The sequence below is a fragment of the Narcine bancroftii genome, chromosome 3 (assembly GCF_036971445.1).
Source record: "Narcine bancroftii isolate sNarBan1 chromosome 3, sNarBan1.hap1, whole genome shotgun sequence".
Classification (NCBI taxonomy): domain Eukaryota; kingdom Metazoa; phylum Chordata; class Chondrichthyes; order Torpediniformes; family Narcinidae; genus Narcine; species Narcine bancroftii.
In genome coordinates, this window is record NC_091471.1 from 22,402,375 (window position 1) to 22,419,586 (window position 17,212).

Below are 17,212 nucleotides of genomic sequence, written 5' to 3' on the forward strand. Positions count from 1 at the left end.
GATTCTTTCGACGAGCTCTACACCTATATAGAATGAATATAGAAGGCATAGAATATAGGAGGTGGGAAGTAATGATGAAACTGTACAAAGGATTGGTGAGGACAAATTTAGAGTACTGTTTGCAGTTCTGGTCACTGATGTATAGGAAGGATATTAACAAGATAGACAGAGTGCAGAGAAGATTTACAAAAATGTTGCCTGGGTTTCAGCATCTGGAATACAAGGAAAGATTGAGCAAATTAGGACTTTATTTCTTGGAATGTAGAAGGCTGAGAGGGAGTTTGGTAGAGGTGTTTAAGATAATGAGAGGGATAGATAGAGTTGATATGGAAAGGCTTTTCCCATTGAGAGTAGGAGAGATGGATACAAGAGGTCATGGGTTGAGAGTTGACGGGCAAAGGTTTAGGAGTAACATGAGGGGGAACTTCTTTACTCAGACAGTGGTTACTGTGTAGAATGGGATTTCTGGGAAAGGTGGCGGAGGCAGGGTCAATTTTGTCATTGAAGAAAGAGTTGGATAAGTATATGGATGGGAGGGGGATGGAGGGTTATGGGCAGAGTGCTGGTAAGTGGGATCAGAGGAGTGTAGTTGGATCAGTGTGGACTAGAAGGGCCAAATTTCTGTGCTGTAATGGTTATATGGTTACAAGGCTGAGCAGTCTGAAATCAACTCCTAAGTACCTTGGAAAACACAATAAGTTATTAGAGCTAAGGGCTCCCAATGACTTACAAGAGTGAGAAAACATCAAGTGATGACCATTTCAGAGACATACTAAGGTATTTACTGTCCAATAATGTCAGCTATGTAGTTTAATTGTTTCCTAAAATATTCGGGACTCAAAATGCTGCAGCATTATCACAACAGTGAGCATTGAAATGAGTATGCTACATGACAAATTTCACCCATCGACATTGAACTTCACTTTCAACTGTTGAGTATCTTGTGATTGAAATTCCTTGTGAGATTTTTTTGCAAAAATAGATAAATGAGGAACAATTTGATATTCTACTCAATTTCTACAAAATTAAACTGTGCACATTATCCTCAGAAGCAGATTAGGCTAAAAAAAAAACACTTGACATATTTGATTCAACTTGACTGCTAAATTTCACCCAACTTCAAATTTAGTTGGTCGAATTCTGGCAACACTCTTCTTTCTCAATCTCTCTATCTCAGGAAACCAGCAGATATTTTATGCAAACCCATCAACTCCCACTGTTACCTCAACTACACTTCTTCACACCCTGACCTCTGTAAGAATTTTATTTGTTCATCTCAATTCCTCCTTCTCCGATGCATCTGCTCCCACAATGAGGTCTTCCATTTCAGAAGATGCAAAATGTCCTCCTTCTTCAAAAAACATGTATTTCCCCCGCTGCTATGAACTCAGCCCTCACCTGCATCTCCTCGCGTTCCCGCAAATCTGCCTTGGCCCCTACACCCCTAGATGTCACAAGGACAGGATTCCCTTTGTCCTCACCTACCACCCCACCAGTCTCAACATCCAACATATCATCCTCTGCAATTTCCATCAGCTACAACATATCCCACAACCAGACACATCTTCCCATTTTCGCTTTCTGTAGGGACCACTCCCTCTGGGACTCCCTTATCCACTCATCCCTTCCCACTAATCGCCCCCTCGGTGCCTACCCCTGTGCAATGCTACACATGTCGATACCTCCTCCCTCACTACCATTCGGGGCTCAAACAGTCCTTCCAAGTGAAGCAACACCAGCTGTGAATCTGAAGGGGTCATCAACTATATCTGGTATTCCCGATGTGATCTTCTGTACATTGGAGAGACTGGATGCGGACAGAGAGATCATTTCAAGCCCCTCCACACTGCCTGCTGCAACAACATAGACCTACCTCCCTGTACCGAACTATTTCCATTCCCACACTAACATGTCTATCCACTGCCTCATGCACTACCAAAATGAGGCACCCCACATTTTTTAGGCACCAGTCTGCTTTTTGTTCATACCCTTAAGGGCTCAGACCTGAAATGTTGGTTCTATCTGTGATAGTAAAAGTAGGTCACATACATACATACACGTTAAAAGAAATTTTATTTAAAATATTGGAGAATTCATATCCACAGTACTTTGAAGAGGAACTGTGAGGAATGCTATGCACATTTCACAAATAGGTGCTAATTGAAATGATGTCATGAAATGAATGGACTATTGTCTTGAAAGAACAGCCAGACCCAGGTTGTCTGTTCTGGACCTTTTTGCAAGGCTTTTGACCTCTCTGCAAAGTGCTCACTCAGAAAGGTCATTGAGAGGTTATTGTTGAGAGAGAGAGAGAGAGAGAGAGAGAGAGAGAGAGAGAGAGAGAGAGAAGGAAGGGCGTCTTGGACTGTGTGTGAAACAGAAAGCTGTAACAATCTAGGAGAAGCCTGTTGGAACGGAAACAGAAGCTCCAGAGTGGCGGATGGCTGGAAGTGCTATCTGTCTGATGTTTCTTTTGGAATAAGGGGAACAGAAAGGAACTCCATTGTAGCTGAAAGAAAGAGGTTATTATCTGGAGAAACCTGACGGGGCAAGTTTCCTCAGTTGTGGAAATCCTGGAACCACACATCTCTCTCTTTGCAAATCTACAAGAACCTTCTGAACGGTAACCATTTACCTTTCAAACACCAAAGCCTGGTGAACTTTATGCATGTTAAATTCAGTGCACAGTATAAGAATTGCCTGCAACCAGTAAACTTGGAAGAATGAGAAGTGAGATTGAACTGTGAACTGAAGAACTTTTCTTAAATTTACACACACATTACATTCACATGCGCTTAGAATTGAAGGGGGCTTAGGTTATGTTAGTTAATAGTGATAAGTTAAAGATTGATTCTGTTCTCATGTTTAAAGATAATTAAAAACAATTTTTGTTTAAGTAACCATTTGTTGTGGTGAATATCTATTGCTGCTGGGTTTTGAGGTCCTTTGAGCTCATAACATATCCCATTGTTTCCTCTAGACACTGAGTGAGTGATCTGCTATGTTTCTCCAAGTCTTTTTATATTGACTTGAATTGTTTGGTTAGGAAGTTCAAAGCAGACATATAATGTTTAAATAGTGAAGATGAATATAGTATTCTCAAATATAATATAGGGAGGGGCCAAGGAGGCCTGTTTCTGTTCTGTAATTGTTCTAGGTTCTATATCCAGATATACATGTTACTAAAATAAAAATCAATAACATGAATCCAACTCAAAATCAAAAAAGAAAGTAGATTTACAAACAATGCACATTTCTAGATTTTATCTCATTTGGAGAGCAGTTTATAGCTTTGATTTCTGTTTTGTGAAGAGAAAGTGACTGAAAAGGGGGAAAGGTAGAGCATAATTGTACTTCAATTGATACGTCAATAAGAACCAACTAAATATGATGTTTCTTTATCCCTCTACAGAAGAGAAAACTAGAACTATGGAATGGTGATAAAAGGAAATGTGACTGGAATACTTGAGAAGGAAAGGATGTTGCCAAAATGTTTTTCCTCTCATTACCTGGCATTCATCCACAATAAATTGTTTGTCAATTCTCAGCCAACCTTTTGAACTTATTGTGTGGCTTTATCCTCTTTTGTGAGTGATCTATAATTAAAAATTGGTGTAAATTAAGACAGCTTTATTTTTATTCCCCATTCCACATTATTTACGAATACACAATGTAGCTTGTACTGTCAACCAATAAATCTTGCCACAAATCATTAGAAAGCCAACTTATTTCCTCTGTCGCAGAGAACGTACAATCTTAAAGGCTTATGTCCAATCCTTATTTCTACACCACTTGCATAGTAATTATTTGCTCATAAAACATGAGACTTCTAAGAGTTCTATATTTAACAAAGTCTGTCAAAACTCTCAATAAACCTGATCAGTGAACACCTGCTCCAATAAATCTGTGAAAATATTGTTTGACATTACCAAATCGGCATCATAAATTTAGACAAGCCCTTCCAGCCCATCAGCCCAAGCAACCCAAATAAACCTTTCAACCAACAACTTCTGTACATTTTGAAGGGTGGGAGGAAACCGAGGCACCTAAAGGAAATTCACACAGACAAGGGAAGAACCTACATTCTCCTTACAGATAACACCAGATTCTAAACCTGGTCACTGGTGTGGTGATACTGCAGGGCGCAGCCACTGTACCTGCAGGTAGGCAACCTGGGAGGCTGCCCCACCTGCCTGCTATCAATCACCACACTGTATAAAGACGCAAGTCAGCTCCTTTGGGAGTCAGTCAGGCACGTGGAGCCAGGAAGGTACAGAGGCCTGGTGTGTACGTTTAAACTGATTAAAGCCTGTTGTATAGTCTGTGGACTTTGTATCTGAATTCTTTGCACAGCAGTGGTCACAATTAATCAGCTTAAAATTGAAGGACCATGGAGAAGTTCCTCACCATCGAGAGGTTGGATATCAACCCTCAGCCCTTGGGTGCTCCAGCATACTTCAAGATCTGGAAGCATGCGATTGAGGCGATAATCCACAAGCAGGCATCAACACAAACCAGAAAAAACTCACAGTACTATGCACTAAGCTTGGCTCGCGCCCGTTTCAGGTGATCCGAGACTGCATGGAGTTTGAACCAGCAATGGCCATCCTGGAAGCCCAGTACCAGCCCCTGATGAACATACTCTACACTCAGCATCAGAGTACAGCAGCCGGGTGAGATGGCAGACGCTTACCTGGGGGTCCTGCAAGAACTGGTATACCCATGCACCACCATAGCTGGGGTGACTGGTGGGGAAGTGGAGCAACCCGACAGAGGCTGTTCGAGGAGAATAATGCTTCCCTTGCCAGGGTCATGGAGGTGGTTGCTCCCTGGAAGCTGCAGCTCACTGCATCGAGATTTTTGACACTCACCTGCCCCAGCCTCTGGCCTGGCCAATGATAGCAGTCGCTGAGAGGCCTCACAGGGAAGAGCCAATCACTGCTGCTGATGCAGTTTGCCGCTGTAAGTACTGCAGAGCCCAGTGTGGGTCAATTAGGTGCTCCCTGAAGAAATGCCCCGCGGGAAATTTGCATTGCTCCTGAGATGGCAAGGGCCACTTTGCTAAAGTAAACCCACTAGGAGCGCTGCAGCCCTCCGCGACCAACTGGGAGCTCCGTTCGACCCTCTGGCATCATTACTTTGCCCGTCACTTCTGCCAGCACCAATGACATTACTTCTGGCCCAGGCAGCTGCCATGTGCTCACCACAGACAATGCCATCTTTTATCGGCCAACTTCTGCCCGCACCAACGACTTTATGTCGGGCGTGGTCGCTGGACCACACTGACATCACGTGCATCCCCTGAGGGCTGCCATTATGGGCCAGGTGACCCCCACCAACACTGAATCCAGCCCGCCTGTCTCGCTGACCAGAAAAGGTGGTCAACACATGTGTGTATGAAACCGCGCACTTGTCGCATCCCACGTTCCAAAAGTCACTCACCAACCGCTACTCACCACAGCTGGCTGGGAACAGCAACTCAGACCACGAGGCAGTACTAGCCTCCACCATGCTGACGGAGGACATAGAATCATAGAATACAAGTGCAGGAGTTGGCCATTTAGTCCTTGAAGCCTACACTGCTATTTATTATGAACATGGCTGATCATTACTCAGTATGCAGTACCTGCCTTCTCCCCATATCCCCTAATCCCCTTAGCCACAAGGGCCAAAACCAGCTTCCTCTTAAATATGGATAAGGAACTGGCTTTAACTACTTCCTGTGGCAAAGAATTTCATAGATACATCACTCTGTGAGAATTGTTTTTTCTCATCTCAGTCCTAAAAGACATCCCCTTATCCTTAAACTCTGTCCCCTGGTTCTGGTTTTCCCCAACATCAGAAGCAACCTTCCTGCATCTAATAAGAATTTTATATGTTTCTATAAGATCCGCCCTCAATCTTCTAAATTCCAGCGAGTATAATCCTAGTTAATCCAGCCTTTCTTCATATGTAAGTCCTGCCATCCCTGGTATCAATCTAGTGAACCTTCTCTGCATTCCTTCGATGGCAAGGATTTCTTTCCTCAGATAAGGAGATCAAAATTGTACTCAATACTCCAGGTGTGGTCTCGCCAAGCCGCTGTACAGCTGCAGTAGAACCTCTCTAAGCCTGTACTCGAATCCTCTTGCTATGAGTGCCAACATACCATTTGCTTTCTTCACTGCCTGCTGTACTTGTATGCCCACTATGACTGATGCACAGCGACACCCAAGTTTCGTTGCATCTCTCCTTTTCCTAAACAGATACCATTTGGGTAATAATGGTCTCTCCTATTCTTGCCTCAAAAGTGGATAACCTCACATTTATCTACATTATATTGCATCTCCCATACATTGGCCCACTCACCTAACGTCCAAATCACCCTATATCCTCCTAGCATCCTCTACAGAGCTAAATCTTCCACCCAGCTTCAAGTCATCTGCAAATATGGAGATTCTGCTTTATATTCACACAATTCTCTTCTTCTTTGGCTTGGCTTCGCGGACGAAGATTTATGAAGGGGTAATGTCCACGTCAGCTGCAGGCTCGATTGTGGCTGACAAGTCCGATGTGGGACAGGCAGACACGATTGCAGCGGTTGCAAGGGAAAATTGGTTGGTTGGGGTTGGGTGTTGGGTTTTTCCTCTTTTGTCTTTTGTCAGTGAGGTGGGCTCTGCGGTCTTCTTCAAAGGAAATTGTTGCCTGCCGAACTGTGAGGCCCCAAGATGCACGGTTTGAGGCGATATCAGCCCACTGGCGGTGGTCAATGTGGCAGGCACCAAGAGATTTCTTTAGGCAGTCTTTGTACCTCTTCTTGGTGCACCTCTGTCTCGGTGGCCAGTGGAGAGCTCGCCATATAACACGATCTTGGGAAGGCGATGGTCCTCCATTCTGGAGACGTGACCTACCCAGCGCAGTTGGATCTTCAGCAGCATGGATTCGATGCTGTCGGCCTCTGCCATCTCGAGTACTTCGATGTTGGTGATGAAGTCGCTCCAATGAATGTTGAGGATGGAGCGGAGACAACGCCGGAGGAAGCGTTCTAGGAGCCGTAGGAGATGCTGTTAGAGGACCCATGATTCAGAGCCGAACAGGAGTGTGGGTATGACAACGGCTCTGTATACGCTAATCTTTGTGAGATTTTTCAGTTGGTTGTTTTTCCAGACTCTTTTGTGTAGTCTTCGAAAGGCGCTATTTGTCTTGGCGAGTCTGTTGTCTATCTCATTGTCGATCCTTGCATCCGATGAAATGGTGCAGCCGAGATAGGTAAACTGGTTGACCGTTTTGAGATTTGTGTGCCCGATGGAGATGTAGGGGGGCTGGTAGTCATGGTGGGGAGCTGGCTGATGGAGGACCTCAGTTTTCTTCAGGCTGACTTCCAGGCCAAACATTTTGGCAGTTTCCGCAAAACAGGACGTCAAGCGCTGAAGAGCTGGCTCTGAATGGGCAACTAAAGCGGCATCATCTGCAAAGAGTAGTTCACGGACAAGTTGCTCTTGTGTCTTAGTGTGAGCTTGCAGGCGCTCAGATTGAAGAGACTGCCATCCGTACGGTACCGGATGTAAACAGCGTCTTCATTGTTGAGATCTTTCATGGCTTGTTTCAGCATCATGCTGAAGAAGATTGAAAAGAGGGTTGGTGCGAGAACGCAGCCTTGCTTCACGCCATTGTTAATGGAGAAGGGTTCAGAGAGCTCATTGCTGCATCTGACCCGACCTTGTTGGTTTTCGTGCAGTTGGATAACCATGTTGAGGATCTTTGGCGGGCATCCAAGGCGCTCTAGTATTTGCCAAAGCCCTTTCCTACTCACGGTGTGCACAATTAAGTCATTTATATATATTGTAAATAACTGTGGACCGAGTACTGAGTCTTGCAGTACCCCACTAGTCACTACACACCATTCTGATAAGAACCCATTTATTCCTACTCCTTGCTTCCTGTATGTCAACCAATCTTCTATCCATCTCAATACCATCCCTCCTATGCCATGTGCTTTACGTTTGTACACTAATCTCCTGTGTGGGATCTTATCAAAAGCCTTCTGAAATCCAGATATACCACACCCTTATCCACTCTACCAGATACATACTCAAAAAATGTCTGTCCGATGATATCACTACTTTCCAAATGTGCTGCAATTGCATCTTTAATAACTGACTCTAGCATTTACCCCACTACTGATATGAGGCCAACTGGTCTATAGTTTCCTGATTTTCCTCTCCCTCCCTTCTTAAAAAGTGGGGTTACATTTGCCAACTTCCAATCCTCAGGAACTAGTCAAGAATATAAAGAGTTTTGAAAAATTATCGCTTATACATCCACTATTTCTTGGCTACTTCCTTAAGCACTTTTGGATGCAAACTATCCAGCCCTGGGGATTTATCTGCCTTTAATCCCTTAAATTTACTTCCCACAACTCTCGACTCACAATTATTTCCTTTAGTCCTTCACTCGGTCCCCCACTATTTCCTGAAGATTAGTTATGTTTTCCTTAGTGAAGACAGAGCTAAAGTAGTTATTCAATTGGTTTGCCATGTCCTTGATCCCCATGATCCCCCATGGACTTGGGCACTCGATGATGGACATCGCTGTCAATGGGAAGGTAATAAAATGCCTGTTTAATAGCTTTATGGACCTGAATGTAGTCTGTACGGTGGCACTCGAAGTGTACCCAGCGAACTTCGCTATTGCCTTCACGTCCCAGGACCACTCCATCACAGCTCTGTGGGGTGCTGCTTGGTGAACTTGACGGTGAGAGGGGAGACAATACCAAGGGTTCAGGCTAGTGGTTATGCCCAAGCTCTTCAACCCAGTTATCCTGGGACTAGACTTCCAGTACCACCTCCACTCTCCAACTCTCCCCACTCATCATCCATAGCACAAGTCCAAAGACTGCCCCCAGTCCACCTGCAGACTCTCCGCCCTATGGGTTTCCCCCTCCACGCTTCTTCAACTACCTGATGCCAGACTGCAAGTCCACAGTGACCAAGAGCAGAGGCTACTGTGCAGCTGACAGAGCCTTTGTAAAGGCAGAGGTGCGACGGCTTCTGGAGGAAGGAATCATAGACCCTAGCACCAGCCCCTGGAGAGCCAACGTTCTTATCATAAAAGTGGGCAGTAAACTGAGGACGAAAGTCAGACCATCAACCGGTATACCCTGCTGGATGCCTACTCACTGACCTGCATCACTGACATGGTCAACATGATAGCCCAGTAAAGGATTTTCTCCACAATTGACTTGAAGTCTACCTACCACCAGCTCACCATCCATGCTGGGATAAATCCTACAGTGCCCTTGAGACAGATGGAAGTCTTTATCAGTTCTACCGGGTCCTGTTTGGGGTCACAAATAGAGTCTCTGTGTTCCAGTAGGAGGTGGACCGTATGGTAGACCGGCACAACCTAAGAGTGACCATCCCGTACCTGGACAATGTCACCATCTGTGGCCACAAACAACAGGACCATGATGCCAACCTGGAGAGATTTCTCCGGATGTCAGAGGCACAAAACTTCACCTATAACAGGGAGAAGTGCGTATTCAGCACCACCTGCCTTGCCATCCTGGGCAATATCATGGAACACATTGTCAACTGTCCCGACACCAAATGAATGCATCCCTTGATGGAACTACCCCTCCCCCACATGCTCATGGCTGTCCGCAAGTACCTAGGGCTCTTCTCTTCCTATTCCCAATGAGTCCCCCAGTTCTCAGACAAGGTCCACCCACTGGCCCAAGCCACCACCTCTCCCCTCCCTGCCGAGGCCCAAGTGGCCTTTGCCCATGTCAGACAGGGCATCACAAATGTCACGATACATGGCGTGAACGAGCACACCTCATTCCAGGTGGAGTGCGTTGCCTCTGACGTTGCCTGCGCAGCCACCCTCAACCAAGAAGGCAGACCCTATGGCCTTTGTCTCCAAGACCCTACAAGGCTCAGAGTTTGGGCACTCTGCCATCGAAAAGGAGGTCCATGCAATCGTGGACAGGAGGTTCATCCTTCTCACAGATCAGCACGCAGTGGCATTCATGTTAAGCAGCACCCTCATAGGCAAGATCAAAAACGATATGTTGCGCTGGAGTGTTGAGCTGACTATATTCAGCTATAACATGCAGTATAGATCATGGAAGCTCAACGATTCCCCTGATACCCTGTCCTGGACCTGCGCCAGCACATAGTCTGAACAACTTCAGGTGCAGCACGACACCCTTTCCCACTCAGGCGTCATACGCCTGTACAACTTCATAAAGTCCCGGAATCTCCCCTTCAGCGTCCAAGAAGTCCAGATGATGACTAAGTCCCATGTGGAGTGCAAACCAGGCTTTTTCCGCCAATCACAGGCCCACGTAATAAAGGCCACACTGCCCTTCAAGCGATTCAGCATCAATTTGAAGGGACCACTGCCTTTCACAAACAAGAACGTCCATTTCCTCTCAGTCATAGATGAATACTTCCATTTTCCCTTCACCATACCTTGCCCTGACACCTCCATTGCCTCCTTTATCAAGGCACTGGTGCAGATTTTCACCATGTTTGGGTATCCAGCATTCATCCACAGTGACTGGGGGGGCTCCAGTTTCATGAGTGAGGAGCTGCACCAGTACCTGGCAGGGCGAAGCATTACGTCTAGTCGCATGACTAGCTACAACCCCTAGGGCAACAGGCAGGTTGAACGTGAGAATGGGATGATCTGGAAGGCAGTCATCCTGGCCCCGAGGTTGAAAGGATGGTCCATAAACTATTGGCAAAAGCCCCTTCCCTAGGACACACGAGGACCCACAAATCTGACCTCCAGTCAAGCAGGTGCACCTCCTCCATGCAAATCCAAATTACGCCTACATCAGGAACTGCAATGGACATGAGTATACTGTCTCAACCAGGCTCCGGGCACCCGTGGCACAACCAGGATCCCCCACTCTCCGCCTCTCCACAGAGTCCCACTCCCCACAAACATGCCCAGCCCCTACAATCCCACTCTGATAGAACCCCCACTCTGTCACACACCATCCTGCCTGCGCCACCAGCCGTCCTGACCATGCCAGATCCAGCTGACCTTCAGACGGCCCTGTCCCCACCAACCAGTGACCAGGAGCCTGCCCTACGATGGTTCCAGAGGCAAAGATGACTACTGTAGTGCCTGAATTTGTAGATATACTTTTGGACTACTCAATACCGAGCACACTACCACCCCAAGGACACATTTTAAGAAGGGGGGTGAATGTGGTGATGCAACCACTACACTGGTCACATTCCTACCAGCCCACTGCAGGCCGCACTGTACCTGTAGGTAGGCAACCTGGGATGCTGGCCCCACCTGCCCACTGTCAATCACCGGCCCCCTATAAAGACTTGAACCGGCCCCTTTGGGAGTCAGTTGGGCATGTGGAAGGTACAGAGACCTGGTATATACAAGTTTAAGGTGATTAAAGTCTGTGGACTTTTTGTCTGAATTCTTCACGCAGCAGTGCACACAAGTAGTGCTGTAATAGTGTTGCACTCACCACAACACTAAATGTTCCATCTAAAGATCAAGCATACTTTTACCATATAAAGGGTATTCTATATAACTTTAACAAGCAGATCCCACAAGAGGCCCTCGGAGAGCTGTGTGTCAATAAATTAGAGTACTTTGCTAACAGTAGCCTACATTTATACATGAATATAAATCTAGAAAATCAATCCAAGACACTTCATCAAAGTACAAAACAAAAATGTTTTAGTAGTCAGAAAAGAGAAAAAAGGAAAAATTATCAAGCAAATAAAGCTTCATGCATATTGATGTCATAGAAAAGGAAGATGGAGTGACAAATAAATAACATAAATCATTATATTTTTTTTAACCAAAATTGCAACTCTTCTCAACCCATGTCATTGATCTCCACCTGTATATCCTTCCAAAAGGTGCAGCAGGCCATTCCATTTCCAAATTCCAGAGAATCAACACTCTTTTGCTTAAGAAATTCCTTCACATCTCTGTTTTAAATTGGTGCTCTTCAAGAGTTGAGCCCTCTTGTCATAAGCTTTCTAATCCTGGTTTTTTAACCGTGGTTTATTTTCAATTGCATCACTGTTTTTTACATAGACCATTACAGCAAAATAGAGGCTCTCCGGCCCATGAGTTGCACTGCTAAACAATCTAAACCTTCCCGACCCATAACCCTCTATTTTCTTTGCATCCATGTGCTTGTGTGAGAGTCTTTTAAACATCTCTATTGTACCAGTCTCCACCACCATATCTGGCAGGCAATTCCAGGCACCCACTATTCTCTGTGTAAAAGAAAAATTATCCTTGATGTCTCCACTAAATTTTACTCCCCTCACCTTATAAAGATGTCCTCTGTTATTTGCCACTGTCACTATGGGAAAATGGTGCTAACTGTTCACCCTTTGAATGCCTCTCATAATCTTGTAGACCTCTATTAAGCTACCTCTCATTCTTCTTCAGTGAAAAGGAGAAGCCCTAGCTTTTTAACTTTTCCTCAAAAGACACATTCTCTAATCCAGGCAACATGTTCTCTAATTCTCCACCCTCTCCAAAACTTCCACATCCTTCCTGCAATGAGGCAACTAGAACGGAACACAATATTCCAAGTGCGGTCTGACCAACGTTTTATAGAACTGCAACATTATCTCACAGCTCTTGAACTCAGTCACCCAACAAATGAATGCCATTATACCATAAGCCTTCTTAACTACCCTATCAATTGAGAGATCGATGGATTTGGACCCCAAGGTCCCTATATTCTTCCAAACTGTTAATAGTCCTACGATTAATGATATTGTCCTCCTAAATTGTCCTTCTAGAATTCATCACTTCACACTTATTTGGATTGAACACCACCTGCTACTTCTCTGCCCAAATCTGCATCCTGTCCACATCCTGTTATAATCTTAATAACCTTCTAAACTATCAATAACACCTGCAACATTCATCTAATTTGCAAATTTACTGACTTAACCTTCCACTTCTTTGCTCAGGTCATTTTTAAAAATCACAAAGAGCAGGGGTCCTGGCAGATATCCGTGTGGAACTCCACTAATCACTGATCTCTAGGCAGGATACATCACATCCACAAATACCCTCTGTTTCTATAGGCATACCAATTCTGAATCCAAACAGCCAAGGTTCCATAGATACCACGCCTCCTGATTTCTGAATGAGTTTACCATGAGGAGCCTTGTCAAATACTTTACTAAGATCCACATCTACTGTAATACCTTCATCAATTTATTTTGTCACTTGCTCAAAAAAAACTAAATTTGACTCGCGAGGCATGACCTACCCCTTTCAAAGCCATGCTTACTATCCCTGAGAAAACTATTCTTCTCTAAATCCTCAAAAATGCTATCCTCAGAATCCTTTCCAATAATTTGTCCATGAATGACACAAAGTCACTGGTCTATAATTCCCAAAATTCACCCTTTTTAAACAAAATGATTACATTTGCCATTCTCTAACCCTTAAGTACCTCCCCTGTGCTCAGGTAGGATCCAAAGATTATTGCTAATGCCCCATCAATCTTTTCCCTCACTTGTACCTAGAGTTTTGGGCACTTATCAATTAGAATGTTCTTAATAAGATCCAGCACTTCCTGTTTATAAACTCAACATGCTACAGCACATAAACCAGTTCTATTCTGACCTCACATTGACCAAGGTCCCTCTCTCTGGTGAACACTGAAGTAAAATATTCATTTAGAATTTCCTCTGCCTCAAGACACAGATTGTCTCCTTTATCCTTAAGTGGACCTACCTCCACTCTCATTATCCTTCTGTTCTTCATGTATGTACGGAACACCTACCTGTTTTCTCCATATTTATCTTAAGATTGTTCAGGTCATGACAAATTAAATATTAATCCATTTTCCAGATTACTATTGTGATGTAATATTTGTAGCTGTATTTGGGAGATAAATTGGTAAAATTAGAGTAGGTTACATACATACACACTTTAAAACATATTATTTGAAATACTGAAGAATTCATGTTAAATGACTTTACAGAAACTGTGGAGAATGCTATGCACATTTCACAAGTGCTCATTGAAATGATGTCATGAAATTGATGGAGTGGAGACAGGTCGCCTGTGATGAACATTTTTACAAGACTTCTGACCTTTCTGCAAAGTGCTCACTCAAAGGTCATCCTGGGTTCTTGTTTACCTAAAAACAACAGATGGGAGCAGAAGACTAACTCCTAATTGTTTGCTGGAGAAGGACAAGGTTTTGCAAGTGAAAAAGAGAGATGGATATGTGGCTGGTGGTTGGAATCTGAGATGGAGAGAGAGAGGGGGAGACTGAACAGTCACAGCTGAAACAAGCCTGGAGAAGCTGGTTGGAACTGAAACAGAAACTCCAGAGTGGCGGATGGCTGGAAGTGCTATCTGTCTGATGTTTCTCTTGGAATAAGGGGAACAGAAAGGAACTCTGTGTTAGCCTGAAAGAAAGAGGTTATCATCTGGAGAACCCCGATGGGGCAAGTTTCATCAGCAAGACATTGAAGTGACTAATGGTGGTACCTCAGTTGTGGAAATCTTGGAACAAAAATTTCTCTCTACAAACCTACAAAGAACCTTACTGAGCAGTAACCATTTACCTTTTGAGCCCCAAAGCCTGGTGAACATTATACAAGTTAAATTCTTTGCACAGTATAAAAATTGCCTGCAACCAGAGAACTTGAAAGAATCAAAAGTGAGATTGAACTGTGAACCAAAGAACTTTTTTTAAAATTTACACACACATTACATACATATGTGCTTAGAATTATAAGGGGGTTAAGTTGGATTAGTTAAGTTAATCGAGATAACTTAAAGTTTGATTCTGTTTTCATGTTTAAAGATCATTAAAAACAACTTTTATTTAAGTAACTACTTGTCTTGGTGAATGTCTATTGCTGCTGGGATTTGGGGTCCTTTAGGCTCATAACATTATCTATAATTGATCTATTAGTGACTACATCATGTTCATGATCTCCAGATTTAAGACTACATTTCTATGATTCTCCATTAAACTCCATGATTTGATATCCACCAGGTTATTCTGAAAGCTCTATTTTTGGAGAACAAAGTTCCAGACTGTTCAGTTCTTTCTGAGAATTATAACCACTCAGATCTTTGTAAAGGTTTACTCTATTTTCCAGTGTCACCATGTCCTATGGAGACTAGAACGTAAAATAGCACATTTCATTTTGGGAAATAATGGTACGTCAGGGACTTAAATGGCCAGGAGCATGAACTCAGTCTCCCACTATACTCCCACTATTCTTTGGCTTGGCTTCGCGGACGAAGATTTATGGAGGGGGTAAAAAGTCCACGTCAGCTGCAGGCTCGTTTGTGGCTGACAAGTCCGATGCGGGACAGGCAGACACGATTGCAGCGGTTGCAGGGGAAAATTGGTGGGTTGGGGTTGGGTGTTGGGTTTTTCCTCCTTTGCCTTTTGTCAGTGAGGTGGGCTCTGCGGTCTTCTTCAAAGGAGGTTGCTGCCCGCCAAACTGTGAGGCGCCAAGATGCACGGTTTGAGGCGAGATCAGCCCACTGGCGGTGGTCAATGTGGCAGGCACCAAGAGATTTCTTTAGGCAGTCCTTGTACCTTTTCTTTGGTGCACCTCTGTCACGGTGGCCAGTGGAGAGCTCGCCATATAACACGATCTTGGGAAGGCGATGGTCCTCCATTCTGGAGACGTGACCCATCCAGCGCAGCTGGATCTTCAGCAGCGTGGACTCGATGCTGTCGACCTCTGCCATCTCGAGTACTTCGACGTTAGGGATGTAAGCGCTCCAATGGATGTTGAGGATGGAGCGGAGACAACGCTGGTGGAAGCGTAGGTGTTGCCGGTAGAGGACCCATGATTCGGAGCCGAACAGGAGTGTGTGTATGACAACGGCTCTGTATACGCTTATCTTTGTGAGGTTTTTCAGTTGGTTGTTTTTCCAGACTCTTTTGTGTAGTCTTCCAAAGGCGCTATTTGCCTTGGCGAGTCTGTTGTCTATCTCATTGTCGATCCTTGCATCTGCACTCCCACTATACTATGTACCTATCAAACCTGCTTCCACTTTCAGTGAGATCACAACTGATTTGCCCATGGACCCAGTCCCCCCCATAACCCTTAATTGCCCTATGATGCAAAAATCTTTATTACTGTATCTTAAATATATTTAACGAGGCAGTTTCTCCTGCTTCCTTGGGCAGAGATTTCCACAGAAAATCAGTCAGGATTTTGAAAGTATTTGATATGTACATCTGTGTACTTTTTGATTATTGAAAATAATGCAAATTAGCAGTTTAGAAACAGTTTAGAATAAATGTTATTAAGTAAATGTATTTTTTAACATTTATATAAAATTTATGTAACAAAATGTACATGAAAGATTAAAAATGTGCAAGTAATTTTTTTTTATGTCTTGCAGCTCTCAAAACCTGAAGTTTATCATATGCAGCTCTTAAGCTAAGCAGGTTTGGCCAGCCCTGTTATGAGCAATATCCTTCCAACCATTTGGGATTGTTGCTTCTTCAAAAGTGAATGCAACAGTAATAAGACAAGGGAATATGTTCTCAAGCAGAGACTTGAAGAGGCTGATGAATAACAAATCCCCGAGGAGCCCTATGCCAGGGGTGCATTGAGACTGCTTAGGTCTCTACTAGGTATTTATTGCAGAATGTCACAAGAAAGCAAGAGGAACACAAAAAGTTCTGATGCTGGAATCTTTAAGCAAAACTAGAAGGACCGAACAGGTCAGGCAGAATCCATGGAGGGAAATAATCAATGTGGGTCAGGACATTTTATCAAGACTAAAGTGGGTAAGGGGAGATATTAAAGATTAGGGAAAGGAGGAGGTGGAGGGAAATAATCAATAGGGTACTGGACAGGGAAGATGTGAGAAGTGGAGAGACAGATAAGGGTGGAGACCACCCAGCTGTTGGGAGGGAGAGGGCAAAAGAAGGGTTAGAGGGAAAAGTGAGAATGGGAGCAGAGGAAAGGGCGAACAGTGCCTGTGGGTGGAATGATGGTTGGGAGGGAAGCACAGACCAGAAAATCATGGAGAGAATGAAGCCTGATAAAAGCAGAAGTGTGGGTCCTCATTAGCAGAAAAATGGGTTAAGAAAAGAAGCATGAGAAATAGTGGTGATCTGGGTAAGGGCTTTATCAATGTTAACTGCAGGGAAGTCTTGTTTTGTGAAGAAAGAGGACATTTCAGATGTCCTGTAGAGGAAGGAAACAGATGTAATGGAAGC

The 17,212-nt window shown here is 44.2% G+C and overlaps 1 protein-coding gene across 8 annotated transcripts in view; it reads right to left on the minus strand.

Annotated features, from left to right (window-relative positions):
- LOC138756996 (catenin alpha-2-like) overlaps nt 1–17,212 on the minus strand; it is a 667,135-nt gene that overhangs the window by 403,217 nt on the left and 246,706 nt on the right. The window contains exon 8 of one of the 8 annotated variants that reach the window (XM_069923551.1): nt 13,793–13,878. The exons of the other annotated variants lie outside the window; for them this stretch is intronic. Within the exon in view, the coding sequence (XP_069779652.1) occupies nt 13,819–13,878 (60 nt within the window). The 3' untranslated portion in view covers nt 13,793–13,818. Of the gene's footprint in view, nt 1–13,792; nt 13,879–17,212 lie in introns of those variants that run through there. 8 annotated transcript variants of the gene reach the window in all.